Here is a 24864-nt window from a genome sequence, read left to right as displayed (position 1 = left end):
CTTCAAATCCAGTTAAAGTAAAAATAGTTTGTAAGAATGCTTCCAATGTATAAACTGTAGATGAATAAATTATAGAGGTCATATTACAGCATTCGGTGGTTTTCTTAAGGCAATCTACATAAAGAATGGCATATCAAGGAGGCCCAGATAATTGATGGCAGTAGACTGTGGATATTTCATACACAAGTTTTATGAGTCTTTTCCAGATCAAGGTAGATGCAAAATGAAATCAAGCCTACCTTGATGTGGCAAAAGTTGGCTCAATTATTGAGATAGGAATGCTATAAGCAGGTAAACCAGCCTATGTATATAAGTTGTATGCTGTGTTTTTTCAGCAAAAGGTGTTCGTTGTTAAAAATGCCTGATGGAGAGGGGTTGTCTCTGCAGTAGATTTTAGGGCACATTCTAATTGCTACATTATAAGAGCTACCTTCTTAATCTGCGGAATTATGTCAGCAACGCCTTGCATTCTCACCATAGAGAGCAATTGTTAGTTTCCAGTAAGTAATGAATATGAAAAAGATTCAATGAGAATGAGGGACTTTTTTTCCTGTTCAGTCTTGCTCTTATATGCTGGGCTTTATCCTGTGAAAAGGAGCAAGTTTAGCATTAGGAAAAGTGTTATGAAGCATTAGCTAACTCAGAAGTGAGAAACAAATGTTTAATCTTCCAAAATAACATCTGTGTGAATTCATTTGTTGTTGAATAAACACACTTAATACTAGTTTCACTACCTAAAATCAATATCATGAAAATTTTTATGTTTATTTTTACACATCCTGAATTGAAATCTCTCCTCTTGAAATCAGCATTTGATTATTAAATAAAATAGCCTTTTGTTTAGAAAAATTTATCACAAATTGTAAAACAGTGGCAATATATGGTAGTATAATTGTTCCATTTTAATAGTGTCTATTTTTTCCCCCAGTCCTCAGAGAAATCCTATGTAGGCCATTGCCAGATGCATCATTCTAGAGTATATTAATCAAGGATCTGAATCGGATGGCAACTCCTGTGTGTCCAAAGAGCTGGGTCAGGATGTTTCTATAACTCCCTGATGAGGAGTAGAAAGATATTGGCCTTTTGTGCTATATAGACTTCAGTGTTTTCTATTTTATTAACCGCTTGATTACTGCTCGGTGTACCTGCTAAGTAGGACACACTTTTGTTCCAGTAAGTGAAGGTCTCATTGTATGGTTGAATGTACTGGCTGCAAGAGATGAAATAAACTATGTTTTCCCTTTCCAAATAAATTAAAATCAAGGGTATGGAAGAGAAGGGAAATTTGAGTGGGTTTTTCTCTATCATAGAATATCTGGATATCTGGTATAAAACAATGGCTCCAGGTATATTGATAATTTGCATCTTAAAAAACAAATTCATAAAAAACAGGGACATGATCACATTTAGTTTGTTTATAAATCAGCCTCTCATTTAGGAATTCCAGCCTAATTCCGTGGCTATGACGTGCTGCCAGAAACAGGGTTTCTATGTAAAAACATACAAGATAGGTTGAGATTACAAATGGAAACAAAGAAAAGAAAGAAAAAGAAAGGAAGGGAGGAAGGAAATAGAAAGGGGAAAGGACGGGTGAAGATTGGTTTCTAAAAGTAAATTATGTCTTCAGGTGAAATTACATACACTGATATGATTTTGATGAAAATAACCCATTTTTTAAGTTATAATATGTTATTTCTCCCATCAAAATAATCTTGTCTGCAGCATGGTAAATTTTGGTTAGAAAAGTGAGGTTGGATTAAAAATTATGGACCAGTGCAGTGGAGCACATATCTGCCATTTACCACTTCCTCTACTTTGTATCCAACCCTTTATATACGTCAGCACTGTCCTCACAGAAAAAAGCTCTGTGATTTAAGTTGGTCGCAGGTTACCAAAGAAGAGATTATGAATCAGCAAATATTCTTGTAGTTAAGACTGCTCAAATTATCTTCATTGTTTCCTGAAGAAATGGACATGAAGCAGAAAGCCCAGGTGCTGGTTTATTTCTGCCCCTTGTCCCTTTAACTCTGGATTGTCTTTTGACATTCTCCTTTAAAGATGAAGTTAAGTGTACTGATATATGTAAGCACGGTTTAAACTCTCTCTATATACAGTGTTATTGTAACAGCTGTTCTTAGTAGGAAATAGGAATAGGTTGGTCTTCATATTTTATTTGTAATTATTATTTTGGTTTTCCAGACCAGTCAGCATTTTATGAAAATACTATCTTGATCCTAGAATGCAAAAAGGAGATCAGATTGTATAAAAGTATTTAAATCTTCAGTTTTAGTCAAATTGTCCTTATTTTACATCTTAAAAAACTAATTCATAAAAAAGAGGGACATGTCGCATTTAATTTGTTTGTAAATCGTAGCCTCTCCTTTAGCAACTCTAGCCTAATTCCCTGGCTATGACATGCTGCCAGAAACAGGGCTTTTATGTAAAAACATACAAGATAAGTCACTTTAAAAAAAGTGGACTTGCAATTTTATATAAACTAATTGTATTTAGTCCTAAAATTTTAAGAAATAAACCAAACAAATGATAAACATATTAAAATAGAATATCAATAAAAATGTCAGTGTTACTTTAAATAGATTATTTTAACAAAGGAAAACATACATAATACTTTTTGCAAGGAACATGAAAATAATTATTTATAGTTTTAAACTGTGTCCAGCAAAATATACTATATATTTCAAAGCATTAATAGTGACATATAAATTTATTTTTATCATTTATACTGGAAAATGGAAGTTAGTAGTTCTCTATTACAAACAAAATATGATTTTACATATTTTGAGCATTAACAATAAAAATTAGGTAGGTTTTTTCATGATGAGAAAAAATATTTTCCTTCTGAGTAGTAATGAAACTGCTAAAGTTTTTGAATGTGTTAATATGAGAAAGGAATCATATATGAATGTTGGCAATATTTTTATCTACTTAAATTCCTCCCACATTCACAGTTGATTGACGCTCTCAACAAACTGATAATAGCCCACTCGATTTGTTTAAATAATTCTTAATTTTTTTGAATTTTCAAGTAGACTTGAAGAAATCATTAGGAAATACTTGCATCAAGGGTAATCATTTGTCTATCATCTTATTTATTTATTTATTAGCATTTTACTTTTTTAGAGCAATGATTTGCTGTTTTATTCTAAAGTGGGGAAATCCATCTTCTAAGGAGACATCCTTATAGTTTTTTAGGCACCTGCTTATACTTTCAGATGATTCTCCATTGGGCTCTATGTACTTATTTTTATTAAGTGAAAACCCTATGAATACAGAATGGTTTTCCACTCTTTCTAGAACCTTATGCTATACAGAATAGTTCTTATTTATTCATGAAATAAAATGTTTTTTATGCATATTAGCCATGTTGGAGAACTGCAATTTAGCAAATTTTTGCATGAGTGTTTTGTGCTAGAAATCTAAAATACTTTATCCTTGACAAGATGGTAGATTTTTTAACCCAACATTACATTTGTGTTGGTTAATGTATTTAACATCCACTGTGTACAACTCACACAGAAACAAAATGCAAATATCTTGCCAAATAAGCAAAATAGGAAATTATGTTAAAAAGCTAGCGTCCCTTATATCCAACATGAATAGCTCAGTTATATTCTTCTCTGCTATTTATTTAGGTTTACTATGACATGTTTCTACTAAAAGTGAACTATAAAAAAGTTGTTACCAAACTACAAGATGAGATGAGAATGATTGTCTTTATATCCTCTTATATAGTATTAAAAGTCAAATATTCTAGAAAGTTGGTTTTTTTAAAAAATCACAAATGAGCTTCCAAAGTGGCTCAGTGGTAAAGAATCTGCCTACCAATGCAGGAGATGCAAAAGATGTGGTTCAGTCCCTGGGTTGGGAAGATCCTCTGGAGAAGGAAATGGCTACCCACTCCAGTATTCTTGCCTGGAGAATCCACTGACAGAGAAGACTGATGGGTTGCATTCCAAGCGATTGCAGTCAGACAAAACTAAGCAACTGAGCACTGAGAATACTAATAATGTAATGAAACCCTGAACCCTGAAGTTTATATGCTTATTAGCATCCTTATCCTGTAATGCATAATGAAAGTAAATTTTGTTGTTGTTAATCTACAAAGAAAGTTGGAAAAGGGGTCAGAATCAAAACGAACAAGACTTCAATTCTGGAGTACTTCACATTAAATGAATTTAAAATATGTTTGTTATATAAAATCATATAGATCTTAATTCTATTTTGGGTTTTCATCATTCTTTTAAAAGTGTTAAAATATAGTATGCGTGTGGGTGCAGACTCAGTTGTGTCCGACTCTTTGTGACCCCATGGACTGCAGCCTGCCAGGTTCCTCTGTCCATGTAATTTTTCAGTCAGGAATACTGGAGTGGGTTGACACTTCCTTCTCTAGGGGGTCATCCCAATCCAGGAATTGAACCTGTGGCTCTTGTGTCTCCTGCATTGACAGGAGGAATGTTTACCACTAGTGCCACCTGGGAACTTCAAAAAGTATAGCATAGTATCCCAGATATTCTTGGTTCCTTACATGTATAAACAAGTCATAGCAACGGGGCATCTAAATTTAATGACACTAAACATCTGTAATCTTGGTAAGGGAGTAAAATGTAGATTTGGGGGTAAAAGTGTACACATAGATTTCATCAAGTGGATTTTTACCTTGACCTGATGTTTTTTGTGACATCATAGACCAATAAATGTTCTGGATTGAATTATTGCTTTTCAGTATATAAATATGGCGAGAATGTATAGAGGAATACATATAAAAAGAGGAGAGGATGCTTTGTTTATTTTTTAATAACAGAAGATTCTTTGTTCATGCACTTATTTTCAGTGCCTTTACTGGAAGATAGATTCTTATGGGAACAAACTTGTCTTACTGACCTGATAGAGAAATTGAAGCTACACAGCATATGTATAGAGTCACAGTTTTGACACAGTTTTGAAATAAAATCAAAGTTGAAATGTTGGTCTTTATGGCAAAACCAATACAATATTGTGAAGTTAAAAAATAAAATTAAAATATAAAATTAGCATAAAAAAAAGAAATGTTGGTCTTTAGTAGTTCATATATATCCTACTTCTTTCTCTTTACTTTTATTGATAAACAGATGCTGATTACAGGGTTCTGGTAATTATTCCTCCTCATGAAATTGGAAATACTCACAGAGTGTTATGTTTTGCATAGTTTCGATTAGTAATTTTGAGCACTGTGTAGTGAATTGAATTTATCTAGTGTACAGAAATCTTTTAAGTAATACGACGCTCTTGAAAAATATTATATATTGTCTTTCATTCTGAAGCTGATTCTTTCAGGCCATAGAGATAAAATTATCAGAGATGTTGCCTTGTAGAAATGCCTTGAACACCACCAAACCCAACTTTCAGAGCTAGAGAACTCAAATGAGGGTTCACCCTCACGTTACAGAGAATATATTTCTGAGGAAAAACAATGCCCTTTGGCACCTTGTAGAAAATCAATATGAGATATACCAGCTAACCATTTTTTGCCAACAATTGAAAGGAAAAAAATTAATTTAAAAAGGCTTGACATCTTTGTCCCCCACTCTGATTCATTTATATGTAAACAGAGCCCCATTTTGACAACTGTTTAGCTCAAGGCACAGATTTGAAGCATTAGAGATAATGGTAGATTTATTAGATTAACTTTTGCCGGCATCTCTTAGTGTCCTAGATAATTACTGGCCATGGTACATCTGAATGGTTTCAGCTTGTATGATTGTAATGCGTGCATTCCCTTGCAGGCATTGAAGTTGTGTCAAAAGAGATATTAGAGTTCTATATTTAGTTATGTTTCATTGATTTGTGTTTTGAAAATGTGTGTGTGTGAAATAATTCATATCTCTGGCTTGTTTCATCCCCAAATTAATAAACAATGCCAAAATTTTCTTTTTGTTAATTTTCTGAATTTTTAAGAAACTATTCTCATAGCTATCTTTCTAATTTCATTATTGATCTGTCATTCTTTTATTACTCAAGTGAGCACCATCAGAATTCCTTCATCAAATTTGTACATTACATATCTTTCTTTGTATGATTAGTTGATGCCTTCTCTTTACATACTTACATTTTTCTTCTGTATCTAATGCCTTTTTATCCTTTTATGTTTATATGCTGTACTTTACTTGCTACTTTCTCTATTAGATTTTTTACAAGACATTTTTATTACTACTTTTTATAGCTTTTAATTATTTGAAGTTTTTTGATTAGGTTAATATTTTATATAATTTTATCAACCATTCCCCTATGTTTGTTCATGGTGGTGCCTATTGTTTCTCAAAAAAGCAGTAAATATTTCCCTACTGCATTTTTCTGTGTATATGGATGAAACATATTTTAATGCAGTCAATAAACATACAATTTTTTTCCAATTTTAAAAGATAAAGATTTATATTATTTTCTAGATAAAATGTGGATCCCAAATGAAATTTTTGTTTTATTTTTAAATGATCTTGGAGCAAATCAAAGATTTCTAAACTTGTTCTTTATTTAAACTCTGGGTAGGTCATGGTTTCCTCAAAAAAAATCTCGGTCTATACCTATTGTCCAGGCATAATTATTAATAGTGGCCTCTATCACTTTCAAAAACATTCTTGTTTGGATAACAGATTATGTGGTGGCCCTAGTATAGGTGACTACAGTAAAACAAGAAGAAAAATACTTAGATATAGAAATATGGGGAAATAACTCTCCTTGGGATCAGGAGAATAATATTTGTTTTGCCACTGTCTACTCTGAAACTGTTTTCCTGCCTATAAAATAAAGACATTTTTTTTCTTGAATGAGCTCTAGCATCCCTCTTATTCCTAAAATATAAATTATCACACCTAATTACACCTCTTTTGAGATTTAAACTGCACAAGGATGGAGTATACATATAAAAATAGGTACAAGGAATGAAACTTAGATGAATATGTTTAAGAGATGGCCTGATTGTGGGAGTGAATATTTGCTTTATTTTGCTTAGACCTTTGTTGATATTGCCCAAATACCTTTGGAAAATATAAAACAAATTTATTTAATAATGTAACCATCATTCTGTATGTGAGCAGTCATACCAAGGAAATCTGAACTAGACCCAATAAAAAGTTCAGGCCAAGCAATTCTATAAAGACAGTTATTTCTACAATGTTCAATAAGAGTTAAATAGGATGTACTTTTCCTGTGTCATCATTTCTTTGAATGGCAATAAACCAGAGATCCAACCAGTCCATTCTAAAGGAGATCAGCCCTGGGTGTTCTTTGGAAGGAATGATGCTAAAGCTGAAACTCCAGTACTTTGGCCACCTCATGCGAAGAGTTGACTCATTGGAAAAGACTCTGATGCTGGGAGGGATTGGGGGCAGGAGGAGAAGGGGACCACAGAGGATGAGATGGCTGGATGGCATCACCAACTGGATGGACGTGGGTCTGAGTGAACTCCAGGAGATGGTGATGGACAGGGAGGCCTGCCGTGCTGAGATTCGTGGAGTCTCAAAGAGTCGGACACGACTGAGTGACTGAACTGAACTGAACTGAAACCATAAGTAAATAATGAATAGAAGGCCCAACTAAAAATAAACCTTCCTCATTATTTTCTTCTAATAGTAAAGATATAATGGAAAATAATTATTAAAATGAAATTTAGTTTACTAAAAATATCAAAGAAAGCAAAAATTAGCATCACTTTTTCTGTAGTTTATCAAATTACCATATCCCAGTATTGCTTTATCTCTTTTGACTCTCTGATTTTTGTCACATAAATTGTAAAACTGGAGGGTGGGGAAATGTAGATGTTAGACATTCCATCTGACCTCCAGAAGGTCTGCTTCTAATTTGCATGTGGCCTATGTCAAATTCTTCACCTTTCTGGTATTTCTCAGATGTTTCCACTAAAAGATAGTAAATGTATGATTATGAATCATCAAATGACTATTAGAGGTGTTTGATTCTCATGTTCTAATTTTAAAATACCCATAATTTTGCTGTTTTATGACAATTTTTTTTTACAGAGCAGTCATGATTTAAATTATTTTCCATCTATTAATATTTTTCTTTGGGAACATGTATCTTGCCTATTTCTGCTTTTGTGTATTTGAACACACTTTTCTGTTAGAGAAGCATAGAGGTACAGCTCTGGGATTCTGATTCCATCACTTAAAAAAATCATTAGGAGCAAAAGAGTACTGTGCATTTATGATCTTTTCACGTCAACTGTAAACAACTATCACCCTCAGAAGACTAGGGGCTTCCCTGATAGCTCAATTGGTAAAGAATCTTCCTGCAGTGCAGGAGACCCTGGTTCAATTCCTGGGTTGGGAAGATCCACTGGAGAAGGGATAGGTTACCCACTGTAGTATTCTTGGGCTTCTCTTGTGGTTCAGCTGGTAAAGGATCTGCCTGCAGCATGGGAACCTCTGAGTTTGATCCCTGGGTTGGGAAGATCCCCTGGAGAAGGGAAAGGCTACTCCAGTATTCTGGCCTAGAGAATTCCATGGACTGTATAGTCCATGGGCTCATAAAGAGTTGGACATGACTGATCGATTTTCACTTTCACTTCTCAGAAGATTATGTGTTCTGTTTATTCAATGCTTAAATTGAGATGGTAAGTAATATTATAGTGAACATATTAAAAGCACCAATTATATGTTTTGCTTTGTGATTCTAAAAGAGTCGAAAAATGAGTAGCTCTTACTTGAAAGAGGTTCTGCCTTCAAACTTAGGTGTCCAAATTGTGCCATACTTTCCTTGACTTGCTGATCCTGCCATAGTGTTATAACCTAATCCTAGTGTTCATTCAGTGGTTCTGTGAACTAAGTGCTTTGCCTGCATCTGCTCATTTAACCCCACAATAATCCTATGAGGATATCTGCATTTTATAGATGAGAAAGTGAAAGAGTAGAGAATTTAAGGGATTTGACCCAGAATACATGTAGTAAATTTTCAGATCCAGCTACTGGGTTTGCCAAATTCAAGTTCTGTCCTTCCTTAATAGTCCAGTCACTAAACACAATTGACACTTGTAAGAATCCAGCTCTAGAGACTGAAATTTTCATGGCCCTCAGGGATGGTGTGAGTATTCCCTCATGGCCTCAGTTATGCTCTCCGAGTACTGAATGGGCTCAGTAGTGCATATGCAGTTGTGTGTAGCAAGACAGACCTTCTCTGACCTATAAATTTCCCCATAGAAGGACACTTTCCTTTCCTCACTGTCTTTGCCACATTCTGAACCCCTGCTGCTGACTGCATTCAGAGAGCCATAAAAGGAAATAGGCGTGGCTGTGGATGCCAGCAGGCTCTCATGTGACATTGCTTTCCTGTGTCTCTGCAAAACTGCATGTGCATGTGTGTGCAAGTGCACATGTGAATTTGTGTAGTCTGTCTTTATTTTGTTTTTATATCATAAATTTACTTTTATGAATATTTCACAATTGAGACATTTAGCACAGTTTTATAAGTGTTCCCATTTTTGTAAAGATGTGATCTCTTTGGCCAGGAAGCTACTAAAGAGTTTGGTAAAAAAAAAACCCTCTTTTTTCCCCCTAAATTTTGAGAGAATTAGCAGTTAAGTCAAATGAATTTGGATATATTTAATCAGATTGCTTTTAGGTATAACATATGCCAGATATCAACTGCTTGGCATGAAAGAAAGTTCTCTTGAGAAAGGAAAAATCTATAGGTAATGTCAGGGAGCAGTGAACTTATGGGGAGAGTAAATTGGCCAAGGTGATACTCTCAATTGGGAAAATGAAGGAAGTCAAATAAATTTAGGGATAAGAGAAAGTGTGTTAAATGGAGAAAAGATAAGGAAAGGTGAATAAATGCAGCTCGCTTCATTTATCTTCACAGAATCACTTCTGTGTCTTCAAAGGAGGGAATTAGGTGTTCTTTCTCCACTTCTTGTTATATTCTATTGCTCCCTATTGCTAGAACTTCAAATTAAAGCCAAGGTTAGTAGTCATGGTATTATTGTCCAACCACACTGTAACTTTAGCAGTTTTAGTTTTTGTAAGCTAAACCAAAAACCTATTTTATTATAAATTTTGAATATAGTAAAGTATATTTTGAATTCCCAAGTAAGGATAATGAATAAATTTTCAGAATATAGCTCATTAGCAATTGTGGAATATATATGTGCGTGTGTGTGTGTCTGTGTATACACTCAGTATTTTCAATTGCATGGATGTTCACTAGTGATGCTTGCCTTCTGTCATAAGAATGCTGACTCATCTTGTTCTTTTTACTGTTATTATTATTGTTTTAATGTTATCATAATGTCTCCACTGGAGAAGGGAATGGCAAACCACTTCAGTATTCTTGCCTTGAGAACCCCATGAATAGTATGAAAAGGCAAAAAAGATAGGACACTGAAAGATGAACTCCCCAGGTCAGTAGATGCCCAATATGTGGAGAAATAACTCCAGAAAGAATGAAGAGGTGGAGCCAAAGCAAAACAACACCCAGTTGTGGATGTGACTGGTGAAGCAAGCAAGGTCCAATGCTGTAAAGAGCAATATTGCATATGGACCAGGAATGTTAGGTCCACGAATCAAGGCAAATTGGAAGTGGTCAAACAGGAGATGGCAGGAGTGAACCTCAACATTTTAGGAATCAGCGAACTAAAATGGACTGGAAAGGGTGGATTTAACTCAGTTGATCATTATATCTGTACCTGATATAGAACTGTACAAAAAAGATTTCACGACCCAGATAATCACGATGGTGTGATCACTGACCTAGAGCTAGACATCCTGGAATGTGAAGTCAAGTGGGCCTTAGAAAGCATCATTATGAACAAAGCTAGTGAGAGTGATGGAATGCCAGTGGAGTTATATCAAATCCTGAAAGATGATGCTGTGAAAATGCAACACTCATATGCCAGCAAATTTGGAAAACTCAGCAGTGGCCACAGGAGTGGAAAAGGTCAGTTTTCATTCCAATCCCAAAGAAAGGCAATGCCAAAGAATGCTCAAACTACCACACAATTGCACTCATCTCACATGCTGGTAAAGTAACGTTCAAAATTCTCCAAGCCAGGCTTCAGAAATATGTGAACCGTGAACTTCCTGATGTTCAAGCTGGTTTTAGAAAAGGCAGAGGAACCAGAGATCAAATTGCCAACATCCACTGGATGATTGAAAAAGCAAGAGAGATCCAGAAAAACATCTACTTCTGCTTTATTGACTATGCCAAAGCCTTTGACTGTGTGGATCACAATAAACTGTGGACAATTCTGAAAGAGATGGGAATACCAGACCACCTGACCTGCCTCTTGAGAAACCTGTATGCAGGTCAGGAAGCAACAGTTAGAACTGGACATGGAACAACAGACTGGTTCCAAATAGGAAAAGCAGTACATCAAGGCCATATATTATCACCCTGCTTATTTAACTTATATGCAGAGTACATCATGAGAAACGCTGGACTGGAAGAAACACAAACTGGAATCAAGATTGCCAGGAGAAATATCAATAACCTCAGATATGCAGATGACACCACCCTTATGGCAGAAAGTGAAGAGGAACTAAAAAAGCCTCTTGATGAAAGTGAAAGAAGAGAGTGAAAAAGTTGTCTTAAAGCTCAACATTCAGAAAACAAAGATCATGGCATCCGGTCCCATCACTTCATGGGAAATATATGGAGAAACAGTGGAAACAGTGTCAGACTTTATTTTCTTCGGCTCCAAAATCACTGCAGATGGTGACTGCAGCCATGAAATTAAAAAACGCTTACTCCTTGGAAGGAAAGTTATGACCAACCTAGATAGCATATTGAAAAGCAGAGACATTACTTTGCCAACAAAGGTTCATCTAGTCAAGGCTGTGGTTTTTTCTGTGGTCATGTATGGATGTGAGAGTTGGACTGTGAAGAAGGCTGAGCACCGAAGAATTGATGCTTTTGAACTGTGGTGTTGGAGAGGACCCTTGAGAGTCCCTTGGACTGCAAGGAGATCCAACCAGTCCATTCTGAAGGGGATCAGCCCTGGGATTTCTTTGGAAGGAATGAAGCTAAAGCTGAAACTCCAGTACTTTGGCCACCTCATGCGAAGAGTTGACTCATTGAAAAGACTCTGATGCTGGGAGAGACTGGGGGCAGGAGGAGAAGGGGACGACAGAGGATGAGATGGCTGGATGGCATCACTGACTCGACGGACATGAGTTGAGTGAACTCTGGGAGATGGTGATGGACAGGGAGGCTTGGCGTGCTGGGATTCATGGGGTCACAAAGAGTCGGACGTGACTGAGCGACTGAACTGAACTGAACTGTGGGCAGGAATCCCTTAGAAGAAATGGAGTAGCCATCATAGTCAACAAAAGAGTCTGAAAGGTAGTACTTGGATGCAATCTCAAAAATGACAGAATGATCTCTGTTCATTTCCAAGGCAAACCATTCAGTATCACAGTAATCCAAGTTTATGCCCCAACCTGTAAAACTGAAGAAGCTGAAGTTGAATGATTCTATGGAGACCTACAAGACCTTTTAGAACTAACACCCCCAAAAGATGTCCTTTTCATTATAGGGGACTGGAATGCAAAAATAGAAAGTCAAGAAATACCTGGAGTAACAAGCAAATTTGGCCTTGGAGTACAGAATGAAGCAGGGCAAAGGCTAATGTAATTTTGCCACAAGAACGCACTGGTCATAGAAAACACCCTCTTCTAACAACACAAGAGAAGACTACACATGGACATCACCAGATGGTCAATACCAAAATCAAATTGATTATATTCTTTGCAGCCAAAGATGGAGAAGCTCTATACAGTCAGCAAAAACAAGACCAGGACTTGACTGTGGCTCAGATTATGAACTTTTTATGGCCAAATTCAGATTTAAATTGAAGAATGTAAGGAAAACCAAATAGACCATTCAGGTATGACCTAAATCAAATCTCTTACAACTATACAGTAGAAGTGAGAAATAGATTCAAGGGTTTAGATCTGATACACAGAGTGCCTGATGAACTATGGATGGAGGTTCGTGACATTGCACAGGAGGCACATATAAGAAAAAGAAATGCAAAAAGGCAAAATGGTTGTCTGAGGAGGTCTTACAAATACTGTGAAAAGAAGAGAAGCTAAAGACAAAGCAGAAAGGGAAAGATACACCCATTTGAATGCAGAGTTCCAAAGAATAGCAAGGAGAGATAAGAAAGCCTTCTTCAGTGATCAGTGCAAAGAAATAGAGGAAAATAATAGGGTGGCAAAGACTAGAGATCTCTTTAAGAAATTTAGAGAAACCAAAGGAACACTTCATGAAAAGATGGGCAAGAGGGGACAGAAATGGTATGGACCTAACAGAGCAGAAGATATAAACAAGATGTGGCAAGAATACACAGAAGAACTGTACACAAAAGATCTTCATGACCCAGATAATCATGATGGTATGATCACTCACCTAGAGCCAGACATCCTGGAATGTGAAGTCAAGTGGGCCTTAGGAAGCATCACTATGAACAAAGCTAGTGGAGGTGATGGAATTCCAGTTGAGCTCTTTCAAATCCTGAAAGATGATGCTGTGAAAGTGCTGCACTCAATATGCCAGTATATTTGGGAAACTCAGCAGTGGCCATAAGACTTGAAAAGGTCAATTTTCATTCCAATCCCAAAGAAAGGCAATGCCAAAGAATGTTCAAACTACCGCACAATTGCACTCATCTCACACGCTAGCAAAGTAACGCTCAAAATTCTCCAAGCCTGGCTTCAACAGTATATGAACTGTGAACTTCCAATTCTTCAAGCTGGAATTAGGACCGGCAGAGGAACCAGAGATAAAATTGCATTAGATCATCGAAAAAGCAAGAAAGTTCCAGAAAAACATCTACTTCTGCTTTATTGACTATGCCAAAGCCTTTGACTGTGTGGATCACAATGAACTGTGGAAAATTCTTTAAGAGGTAGGAATACCAAGCCACCTGACGTGACTCTTAAGAAATCTGTATGCAGATCAGGAAGTAACAGTTAGAACTGGTCATGGAACAACAGAGTATTTCCAAATAGGAAAAGGAGTACGTTAAGGCTGTATATTGTCACCCTGCTTATTTAACGTATATGCAGTGTACATCATGAGAAACCCTGGGCTGGATGAAGCACAAGCTGAAATCAAGATTGCTGGGAGAAATATCAATAACCTCAGATATGCAGATGACACCACCCTTATGGCACAAAGTGCCACTTGATGAAAGTGAAAGACGAGAGTGAAAAAAGTGGCTTAAAAATCAATGCTTAGAAAGTTAAGATCATGGCATCTTGTCCCATTACTTCATGGCAAATAGATGGGGAAACAGTGGAAACAGTGACAGACTTTATTTTGGGGGGCTCTAAGATCACTGCAGATGGTGACTGCAGCCATGAAATTAAAAGATGCTTGCTCCTTGGTAAAAAAGTTATGACCAAACTAGACAGCATATTGAAAAGCAGAGACATTATTTTGACAACAAAGGTCCATCTAGTCAAGGCTATGGTTTTTCCAGTGGTCATGTATGGATGTTAGATTTAGACTATAAAGAAGCCTGAGCACCGAAGAATTGATGCTTTTGAACTGTGCTGTTGGAGCACTCTTGAGAGTCCCTTGGACTACAAGGATATCAAACCAGTCCATCCTAAAGGAAATCAATCCTAAGTATTCATTGGAAGGACTGACGCTGAAGCTGAAACCCCAGTACCATGGCCACCTGATGTGAAGAACTGACTCACAGGAAAGACTCTGATGCTCAGAAAGATTGATGGTGGGAGGAGAAGGGGACGACAGAGGATGAGATGGTTGGATAGTATCACCTACTCAATGGACCTAAGTTTGAGTAAACTCCGGGAGTTGGTGACGGACAGGACGGCCTGCTGTGCTGCAGTCCATGGGGTCGCGGAGTCAGACACAACTGAGAGACTGAACTGAACTGATTGTTTTTGAGTGGAGGAAATTCACAGAGAAACTTTCAGATAAAATCTATTCTCTTTTAGTTGGATGTTTGAATGGTTTTAGATACCTGTCTTCTAATTTCAATACTAAAAGAATGAGAATTCAGTCATGCAGGTTTGTGGTCTCTGTGATTTAATCACAACTCAGCCTGTAACTGTCCTTGTGCCATTTTGTTTTATCATCAAAGCAATATGAATTCAATGCACTCCCTCTTTCCTGTAGCATTTGTCAAGGGTAATTATGATAGTATGGCTATTATGCCCTCCTGACATTTTTGTAGGCATTACAGATTACAAAATTTACTCACTGGAGCTGTCCAGGAGTCAGTAGAAATTCTGTAGAAAACCCAAAGTGTATTGAGAGTTTTTCTCCTTTGATTACTATTCTGATAATATAAATCTACTTTTAAAAACTAATTTTATATCATATTTCCATATCTGTATAATAATTGAAAACCAAATATCAGGATAAAATTTAATTGAATAGCTGTTTCCTATTGTAAAGCCTGGCTCAGTGACTAAAGTTTCTACCAAGAACCCACTGAAACCTAAATGTGGGCATGGTACTTAAAAGACATTATTTGAAACAAAGTGACAGGGGGTAATTTGCTATGCTACAAAAAAACATGCATTGATTTTCATTTAAAGAAACTGAAATAACACAGCAGAAGGATTCTACTGTGAAAAATATCAGAAAACAGTAAGATATATTTTCTTGCATTGTGTGTAAGATACCAATGTCACTTTTTAACACATGCTTAGCAGCAGTAGCAGCAGATTCAGTCACTTTTAGAGAACTGATATAACTTGGATGGATTGATACTTCGGCTTTGAAATTGCAAAGTGAAATGAAGTCACTCAGTCATGTCCAACTCTTTGCGACCCCATGGACTGTAGCCCACCAGACTCCTCTCTCCATGGGGATTCTCCAGGCAAGAGTACTGGAGTAGGTTGCCATTTCCTTCTCCAGGAAATCTTCCCGACCCAGGGATCGAACCCGGGTTTGAAATTGCAAAGGGCACCATAAATCCCAGTAATTAACATATGTATGTATTTGTGTATATGTACATATGTGTGTAAAGGCTTCTGTGGTGGCTCAGATGGTTAAGAATCTGCCTGCCATGCAGGAGACCTGGGTGTGATCCCAGGGTTGGGAAGATGCCCTGGAGGAGGGCATGGAAACACACTCCAGTGTTCTTGCCTGAAGTATCCCATGGACAGAGGAGCCTGGTGGTTTACTGTTCATGGGGCTGTGAAGATTCAGACATGACTGAGCTACTAACACAACATACAAAAATGTATCAAGTTTTTATTATTATTATTTATTAGTTCCACAACAGATCAATTGAAAAATATATTCAATTTCTTTTTAGATCTATGACTTTCAGTCTTCTCTCCTCCCACAATATTGATTTTATTTCATGAAGTAGAATGCTGCTATGTACTGAAGGGTTTGTATCCTACCACCGAATTCTTTCTTTGAAACCTAATCCCCAAGCTAATGGTATTTCGAGGTGAGGCCTTTGGGAGGTGTTAGGTCATGAGGGTGGAGCCCTCATGAATGGGATTAATGCTCTTGTTATGGAGGCCTCCTTCCTCCATGTGAGGACACAGAGGAAAAAAACAGCCTTCCCTGAACCAAAAGCTGGATCCTCTCCAGACTCTGAATCTGCAGGTGCCTTGATCTTAGGCGTTTTCTAAGCTTCCACCTCATGCAAAGAGTTGACTCATTGGAAAAGACTCTGATGCTGGTAGGGATTGGGGGCAGGAGGAAAAGGGGACGACAGAGGAAGAGATGGCTGGATGGCATCACTGACTCGATGGACGTGAGTCTGAGTGAACTCCAGGAGTTGGTGATGGACAGGGAGGTCTGGAGTGCTGCGATTCATGGGGTCGCAAAGAATCGGACATGACTGAGTGACAGAACTGAACTGAAGCTTCCAGAACTGTGGTAAATAAGTTTCTATTGCTTATTAGCTTCCAGTCTGTAGCAGTTTGTTATAGCAGCCCAAACAGACTAGGACAAGTGCCTTATACAAATGATTTATTTATTTATTTTTAAGTCTTTTTTGGGGGGTATGCCGGGCTGCTTGCGGAATCTTAGTTCACTGAACAGGGATTGCAGCTCTGTTCCCTATGGCAGTGAAAGTGCTAAGTCCTAACCACTGGATCACCAGGGAATTTCCTGAAAAAAATGAGTTAATTTTAATATATTAAGACATAAAGCCCTAAAGAAACACAATGTGCGTGTGTATACTGAAGTTACTTTAAAAATGCCTTTGCTAACAATGCATATACCTATTGCTAATGTACAGTATATTTTATTGAAATTCAGTATCATATTTCTTAAAGGAAATATATGTCTGCCTTATTTTTTCTATTTGGGTGAAAAATGTAGTCAACTGCCTTTTGATCCATGTATAAAAACTGGATATTTTAATGTTAATACATTCATTTTCCAAAGGTGTAGGAAATTTATTAATACATGGTTTGAGATAATGCTGAATATCTGTGGATTTGAATCATCTATTCCAGCTATCTATAGTAAAAATATTCTCACTAAAAATATGCATGTGTTTGAAGCTACATTTACACATATGGAGATATACTTTCTTGTAAGAAATTATTTCTTTTCTCATTGTTAATCCAAATACTCATGTACATAAGTGCACATTTTTTAATAGTCCCCTAGTATACATGGGAATTTCAAGCAAATTTGCCATGCAGATGACATTAAAATATGATTATTATACATAAAAAGTTGAAAGTAATATAAGTTGAGAAGCTAGCAATCTGAGGAAATAAGGACAAAGAGTTACTATTTAGCAAGCATTACAAAAAATTCTATTTCACAGTTTTGGGTAACATTTAGAACAATCTTGGAGAAGGCAATGGCACCCCACTCCAGTACTCTTGCCTGGAAAATCCCATGGATGGAAGAGCCTGGTAGGCTGCAGTACATGAGGTCGCTAAGAGTCGGACATGACTGAGTGACTTCACTTTCAATTTTCACTTTCATGCATTGGAGAAGGAAATGGCAACCCACTCCAGTGTTCTTGCCTGGAGAATCCCAGGGATGGGGGAGCCTGGTGGGAGGCCGTCTATGGGGTCTCACAGAGTCGGACACGACTGAAGCGACTTAGCAGCAGCATCAGCAGAACAATCTTACACACATATTTTTCCTGGGTAATTTCAGTGTAGACTTCTACTCCTGGTATCAGTTTTAGTGATTTATGTACTAATCTCTGATACTAAGTTTAGCTTATTTATAAGCCATAGTATTGAAGACAACATTTTAATTTATTCATATCAATCTTGTTTCACTTTTCTAGCATCTACATTTTATTTTCCCTATTGTCACTCTGGACAGGTATCTGAGTATTCTATATTTTTTAAGTTTATAGGCTTTTTTTTTTTTCTTGACATTATGTATTAGTTTCCTAGGGTAAATGTAACAAAGTGCTACTGATTGGGTGGCTTCAAACACAGATTATTTCTCCTACAGTTCTGGTGACGTCCACACTCGAGGCAGCAGGGCCATGCTTTCAGAGTCCTAGGGCAGGACCACGCCTTGCCTCTTCCTGGCTTCTGGTGCCTGCTAGCAAACCCAGACGCATCAGTCCTGTGTCTGCCTCCATGGTCATATTGTGTTCCCTTTGTATGACTGTCTCTGTTTCTCTCTCTCTCTCTCTTTTTTTTTTTTTTCCTATAAGGACACCAGTCATTAGATTACGGCCATTCCTAATATTAACGGACATCATCTTAAGTAATAATGTCTGCAAAGATTCTGTTTCTAAATTAGGTCACATTCTGAGTTTTTAGGTGGACATGAATTTGGGAAGATGCTAATTTAGCCCAGTCTACCCTCTGGCCCCCAATTCATGTCTATCCAGTTTGAAAATCCATTACCCCCTTTCAACTTCACCCCACTGTCATAACCCTATCCAGCATGAACTCTAAGTCCTTAATCTCTTCTAGATATCAACTTGAGAAGTCCAAATATCAGCATCTAAATCAGGTGTGGCATGGTCCATCCTGAGGCAATATTTACTTCTTGCCACATACCTATCAAACTAGAAAACAAGTTGTCTGCTTCTAAAATAGTGGTGGAAGAAGCGTAGGCTAGACATTCTCATTCTGAAAGAGAAATTGGAAAGAATAAGGCATTACTAATCTAAAGGATCTGTGTGGATCACAACAAACTGTGGAAAATTCTTCAAGAGATGGGGATCCCAGAACACCTTACCTGCATCCTGAGAAATCTGTATGCAGGTCAAGAAGCAACAGTTAGAACTGGGCATGGAACAACAGACTGGTTCCAAATAGGGAAAGGAGTATGTAAAGGCTGTTTATTGTCACCCTGCTTATTTAACTCATATGCAGTGTATATCATACACTTTCCAGGGAGCCCTGTCGAACAATGTGGCCTCACCGTGGTCGTATTATGGGACTTGGCCGGTCTTAGGATCTTGTGCCTGAAAATAGCCTGAGGTGGCTCAGGTAGCAGAGCTAGGGTGCCAGTTCGTTCTCTGGCAGGGACCAGGGCCCTAGGGCCCAGGATTGGAAGGAGACCAAGGGGGCAGCAGCCCTGGAGGGACACCAGTGCTTCCTCTTTGACCCAGCTCTTCCCCTGTGCTGTTCCGTGTTTTCCCACCAGTCTCTGTTGCCAAAGTTGCTGCCCCAGCTATGAATATCTGCTTCTTCCAGAGAAATAAAGTTAGTTTCTATTTTATGTTAAAAAAAAAAAAAAATGCCAGGCTGGATGAAGCACAAGCTGGAATCAAGATTGCCAGGAGAAATATCAATAACCTTAGATATGCAGATGACACCACCCTTTATGGCAGAAAGTGAAGAAGAACTGAAGAGCCTCTTGATGAAAGTGAAAGAGGAGAGTGAAAAAGTTGGCTTAAAACTCAACATTCAGAAAACTAAGATCATGGCATCTGGTCCCATCACTTCAAGGCAAATATTTGGGGAAACAATGGAAACAGTGACAGACTTCATTTTCTTGGTCTCCAAAATCACTGCAGATTTTTACTGCAGCCATGAAATTAAAAGACATTTGCTTCTTGGAAGAAAAGCTATGACCAACCTAGATAGCATATTAAAAAGCAGAGACATTACTTTACTGACAAATATCCATCTGGTCAAAGCTATGGTTTCTCCAGTAGTCATGTGTAGATGTGAGAGGTGGATGATAAAGAAAGCTGAGCACTGAAGAATTGATGCTTTTGAACTGTGGTGTTGGAGAAGACTCTTGAGAGTCCCTTGGACTTCAAGGAGATCCAACCAGTCCATCCTAAATGAAATCAGTCCTGAATATTCATTGGAAGGACTGATGCTGAAGCTGAAACTCCAATACTTTCGCCATCTGATGTGAAGAATTGACTCATTGATAAAGACCCTGATGCTGGGCAAGATTGAAGGCAGGAGGAGAAGGGGACAACAGAGGATTAGATGGTTGGATGGCATCACTGACTCGATGGACATGAGTTTGAGCAAGTTCTGGGAGTTGGTGATGGACAGGGAGGCCTGGTGTGCTGCAGTCCATGGGGTTACAAAGAGTCAGACAGACTGAATGACTGAACTGAATCTAAAGGAAGCTGACAACACAGCAGGGGAATTTCCATTAGCTTTCAAGGCCTGAAAGTAATCATCTGTGTTTTTAGTGTGTCTTAATGCTTTGTCCTGACCCTCTGCACTTAGCTCACCCTTCCTGGTCCCCACATCGGTATCCTCGGAAACCCTGTCCCTGCATTTTGTCCCATATCTGTCCCCTTCAGTTCAAATTGCAGTGTTTCTAGTGGAATGTAATTGTCAAAAATATTTGTCTTCTGTGGATGTTGAAGGGATCCATGCCATTAGATACACATCCATAGATTATTCCTTGATAATCCCGTTCCTAATTCTGACTTCTCTTGAGATGATTGAGTGGATCCATCACTTATATGCCAAATATCTGTAGCAAATGACTGTCCACCATTGTCCTTATTTTCAGAGCATGCTATCTGGATGAACAGAGACTTTTCCAAATCAAGTGGTGGTTTCTTTTTGCGTGAAAGTCCATTCCTGTTAATCTCTTTCACATTGTGCTATAACCAGCAAGGAGAAACCAGACCACACCTAATGCACTTTGCTAGGAAATCTCCTCATCTAAATATCCAAGTTCATTGATTATACATTCTACTTTGCACAGAATAATTTGGCCAGGTTTTCTGCCACTTATAACAACAATTGCCTTCCAGAGTCCGGTAACATTCCCGTATGAGGTCTCACAAGAAGCAACTGTACTGTTTGTACTTCTATCTACATTCTGTTCGTGATAACCACATAGGTTTCCTCTAAGATGACAGATGCTTTCTGTACAGCTCTCCTTGGCTTCTTCCTGAGCTCTCGGCAAAATCACCTTTAATGTCCATATTTCTTCCAGTAGCTTCCTTAAGGCAATTTAAGCTTTTTAAAAAACATAAATTTCAAAACCTTGCATCTTCTATCCGTCACCCAATTCCAAAGTCACTTTTACATTTTTAGGTTATGTGTTAAGAGTAACACCTCACTTCTGGTACCAAAATCATTATTAGTTACCTAAAGCTGTCATAACAAAATACCATGAACTATGTGGCTTAAAATAATAGAAATTTATTCTCTCCCATTTCTGGAGATTAGTGGTTCCAGATCAAGGTATCTGAAGAAGAAAGTGGTAACCCACTCCAGTGTTCTTGCCTGGAAAATCCCATGGACAGTGGAGCCTGGCTCTCTACAGTCTGTGGGGTCGCAAAGAGTGAGATGTGACTGAGCGACTAATCCACCTAACCAACCAACCAATTATGGTATCATCAGGGCTCTGCTCCCTGATGGCTCTGGAGGCGGACTCTGTCTCTAGCTAGCTTCTGGTGATTGCCAGCAATCTTAGACACAGTACTCCAAACTTAACTTCCATTTTCACCTGGTGTGCCCCCTGTGTGACTGTCCCCCCTGTGTGACTGTCTCTGTGTCTTTTTTTCTTTTTTTCCTAAAAGGACAGCAGAGTTTGGAGGAGGGCCAACTATCATCCAGTATGACCTCATCTTTAATTACATCTTCAAGTACCCTGTTTCCAAAGGTCATAGATTCTGGGTGGTAATGAATATTTGGAGTACAATATCCAACCCAGTGCATAACCTTTAGCTTCTTTATCTCTAATTTGGATGTGGTGCATTTTTCTGAATAAAAAGTCTATACTTTATGTGACTTTGGTTATACTATTTTAAAAATATAAGATATGTTTTGACTATATCTGAAAATTGTTAGATGTTGATTTCTTTTTTTTTTTTTTGATCAAATATTATAGTGCCTTTTGTACAGTAAAATGGTCAGTGGATAGAAAAAAGTTAAGTTTGTGCTAGGACTGAAAATTTAAGAGAATCATGTCAAATTTATAAAAGACAAATGAACCTGGTAACAAAGTAAGAATAAATGAAGGTTGTAGACAGTAATTTTTTCTCATCTATCTTCAGCAAGAACTAAATTGTCTTTTCAGAATTTTCAATTGAGTACATAACAAGATGACTTACAGATTAATTCTTCTTCTTCCCCTAAACAAATACTCTATGTGTTCTGTATTCTCTTCACTGTGCTAAAAATCACAATAGGCATTATTTAAACACGTGCATGAGGCAGACTTATTTTCAGGTGTTTCCATCTGTTGTGGGAATATACTTTAAGAAGAAGAGAGAAACATACACAAATTAAACAGGAAGACAGAAGGGGAAAAAAATGAAACATCTGTAGGGCAACAGGGCAAAAAAAATGTTTGAGCTGCCCATTATTAACTACTCAGTCTGTTTTACATTGGATCCTGAATAATTACCTTGCAGGGGAGGGGCAAACAACAGATGTTGAATAAAGGTTGAAATAAGAAAATGAGATTATTTAGAAAATAAAGCTACTTTGGTCACCGGCAGGCATTTTTTTTTTTTTGTCAGAACTTTTAGGCAGCAATCAGTTTCATATATTAACTGCACATTTCAATAACATTAATGCAAATGAAATGTTCTTTTTTTAGTCTAAGTTGATCAATATATACCTAAGTTAGGTAGAAATTCAGAAAAAGCAAACAAAAACCCCAAAAGCCACATTGCCTTAATTTTATATTTAATAACTTATTTTATGGTGTGTGGAAAAAGAGTAGAAAATGTTATGGAAATGCATATGTTCATCATTAGTACTGTCAGTACATTCTAAAAATCAAAAGTTTCTAGGCAACTGAGTAAAGTGTTAAATATATTACACATAGTCTGTTGTTTCAAGTACCAAATAACATATATTGTGTAACTAACATTAAGGAAAAAAAATGCAATTAAAACTATTAAAGCCTTACTGTCTAGGTATATTGGACAGTTTGCAAGTTTAATTTTGATCCTGCTTTTTACATCTTCTTTATTGAAGAAAAGTTTTTATTTTATTTAGGAAAAATGACTCTATCAGCATCACAAGGTTATTTTCCCTATTGTCCTAGGCATTCGTATAGGTTAATTTGCATGTTTCTATCTCATCTAAACTGAAATACTCCAAACAAGTAATTTCCTTCCAATAAGACTGTCTTTTGTATTTGGGGAAATGCCAATAACCATGTCCATAAAGACTGATCCATCTAGAGAATTGTAATATAAAATTTGAAGTCAGTAGAGAAGGATTCATGATTCTATCGGCCCTATTTTCCAGCTTGGCTTTTCTATTTGTTAACTAAAAATATTTTATTTTTCAAGCATTCCCGACTTTGCTTTCCTTTGCTATCCTCACCCTACACACCATCACAAGTAGACTTCAGTCTGTTGATCTGCCTCCTCCAGGTGAGCAATTTCTTCATCTGCTAGCTTTCTTTCTGTAATCCGAATTTTACTTGTTAAATGATGGCAGTCAGAGGACTAGACACACATACATTATATATACATATATATACACATATATGCTTACACATATATGTATATATATCCAGGCAGAAGTTGTAGACTATTTTTAAAGGAAAATAGCATAGTAAATAAGTAATTTATCCAGTGATATCTGCATTGGTACTGTTAGTATACCAGGAGAATCTATCTGATATTAAGGATTGAAAAGAGAATATAAATATTTGTTTATATTGTTGTTCATATTTACTATTCTTATGTGAGTTTAAGTGGCTCAATTCTTAATTATTTAATATAAAAAAAATCTACTTGCACTAATTTCACTCAGGAAAGCCTGTAGGTAGGAAGAGCAAAGTAAGAAATTGATGGAATGAAAAGTAGATTGGGACAAGAAAAGGGAACTGATTATTTTCTTTGGATGTTATATGTGGGTATAGAGCAAACTTTCACTGTTTGGCACTGAAGAATTATGCTTTACCTGAGAAACTGGATCCCCAAATTCTTGTTTCCTTTTGGAAAGACAATTTCATTTTGTATTAGATAAGTGTTATTTTGTAGAAATGCTTTAAAGGCTCCTTTACATCTTACCTTGTAAAATGTTTACACATCACACTAATACAGATTTTTATACATATATATATATATATTTCTGTGCTTGAAAAATATACATGTATGTGATAACAGTATAACTACCACTGTTGTGTTTATTTGTGTAGCTTTACTGATGCCAGAAAAAGATTGCATTATTTTTGCATGGAAATGAATGGAGTTTGGAGAGAAAATTAAAAAAAGGCCTTATCCACAGAACTATAGAGTCAAAAAGTTATATTTGTTCCTGATTTTGGAGGGTGAACTGGAAAGTTTGACAATGTGGATGTACAGACATACTCTCTCTCTCTCACACACACACATACACACATCTATAAAAAGTTTTTTTTATTACCCTTAAATAGTTGTGATTTCACATTCATTAAATTGCTATCCACTTGGGTAAAAGAGTTTTATTTTCCAGTTCTGTGAAAATTGAATCAAAGATAATATTTATA

The 24864-nt window shown here is 36.9% G+C and overlaps 1 protein-coding gene across 3 annotated transcripts in view; it reads left to right on the top strand.

Moving 5' to 3' along the window:
• The window catches only part of PCDH17 (protocadherin 17), a 117239-nt gene that overhangs the window by 74230 nt on the left and 18145 nt on the right, over positions 1-24864 (top strand). For 2 of the 3 annotated variants that reach the window (XM_070799982.1, XM_070799981.1), the window contains exon 4: positions 23678-23761. The exons of the other annotated variant lie outside the window; for it this stretch is intronic. In XM_070799982.1, the coding sequence (XP_070656083.1) occupies positions 23678-23761 (84 nt within the window). The remainder of the gene's footprint in view (positions 1-23677; positions 23762-24864) is intronic. 3 annotated transcript variants of the gene reach the window in all.

The sequence above is a fragment of the Bos indicus genome, chromosome 12 (assembly GCF_029378745.1).
Source record: "Bos indicus isolate NIAB-ARS_2022 breed Sahiwal x Tharparkar chromosome 12, NIAB-ARS_B.indTharparkar_mat_pri_1.0, whole genome shotgun sequence".
Classification (NCBI taxonomy): domain Eukaryota; kingdom Metazoa; phylum Chordata; class Mammalia; order Artiodactyla; family Bovidae; genus Bos; species Bos indicus.
The sequence above is the reverse complement of the archived record's forward strand: the minus strand, read 5'-3'. Positions and strand labels throughout refer to the sequence as shown.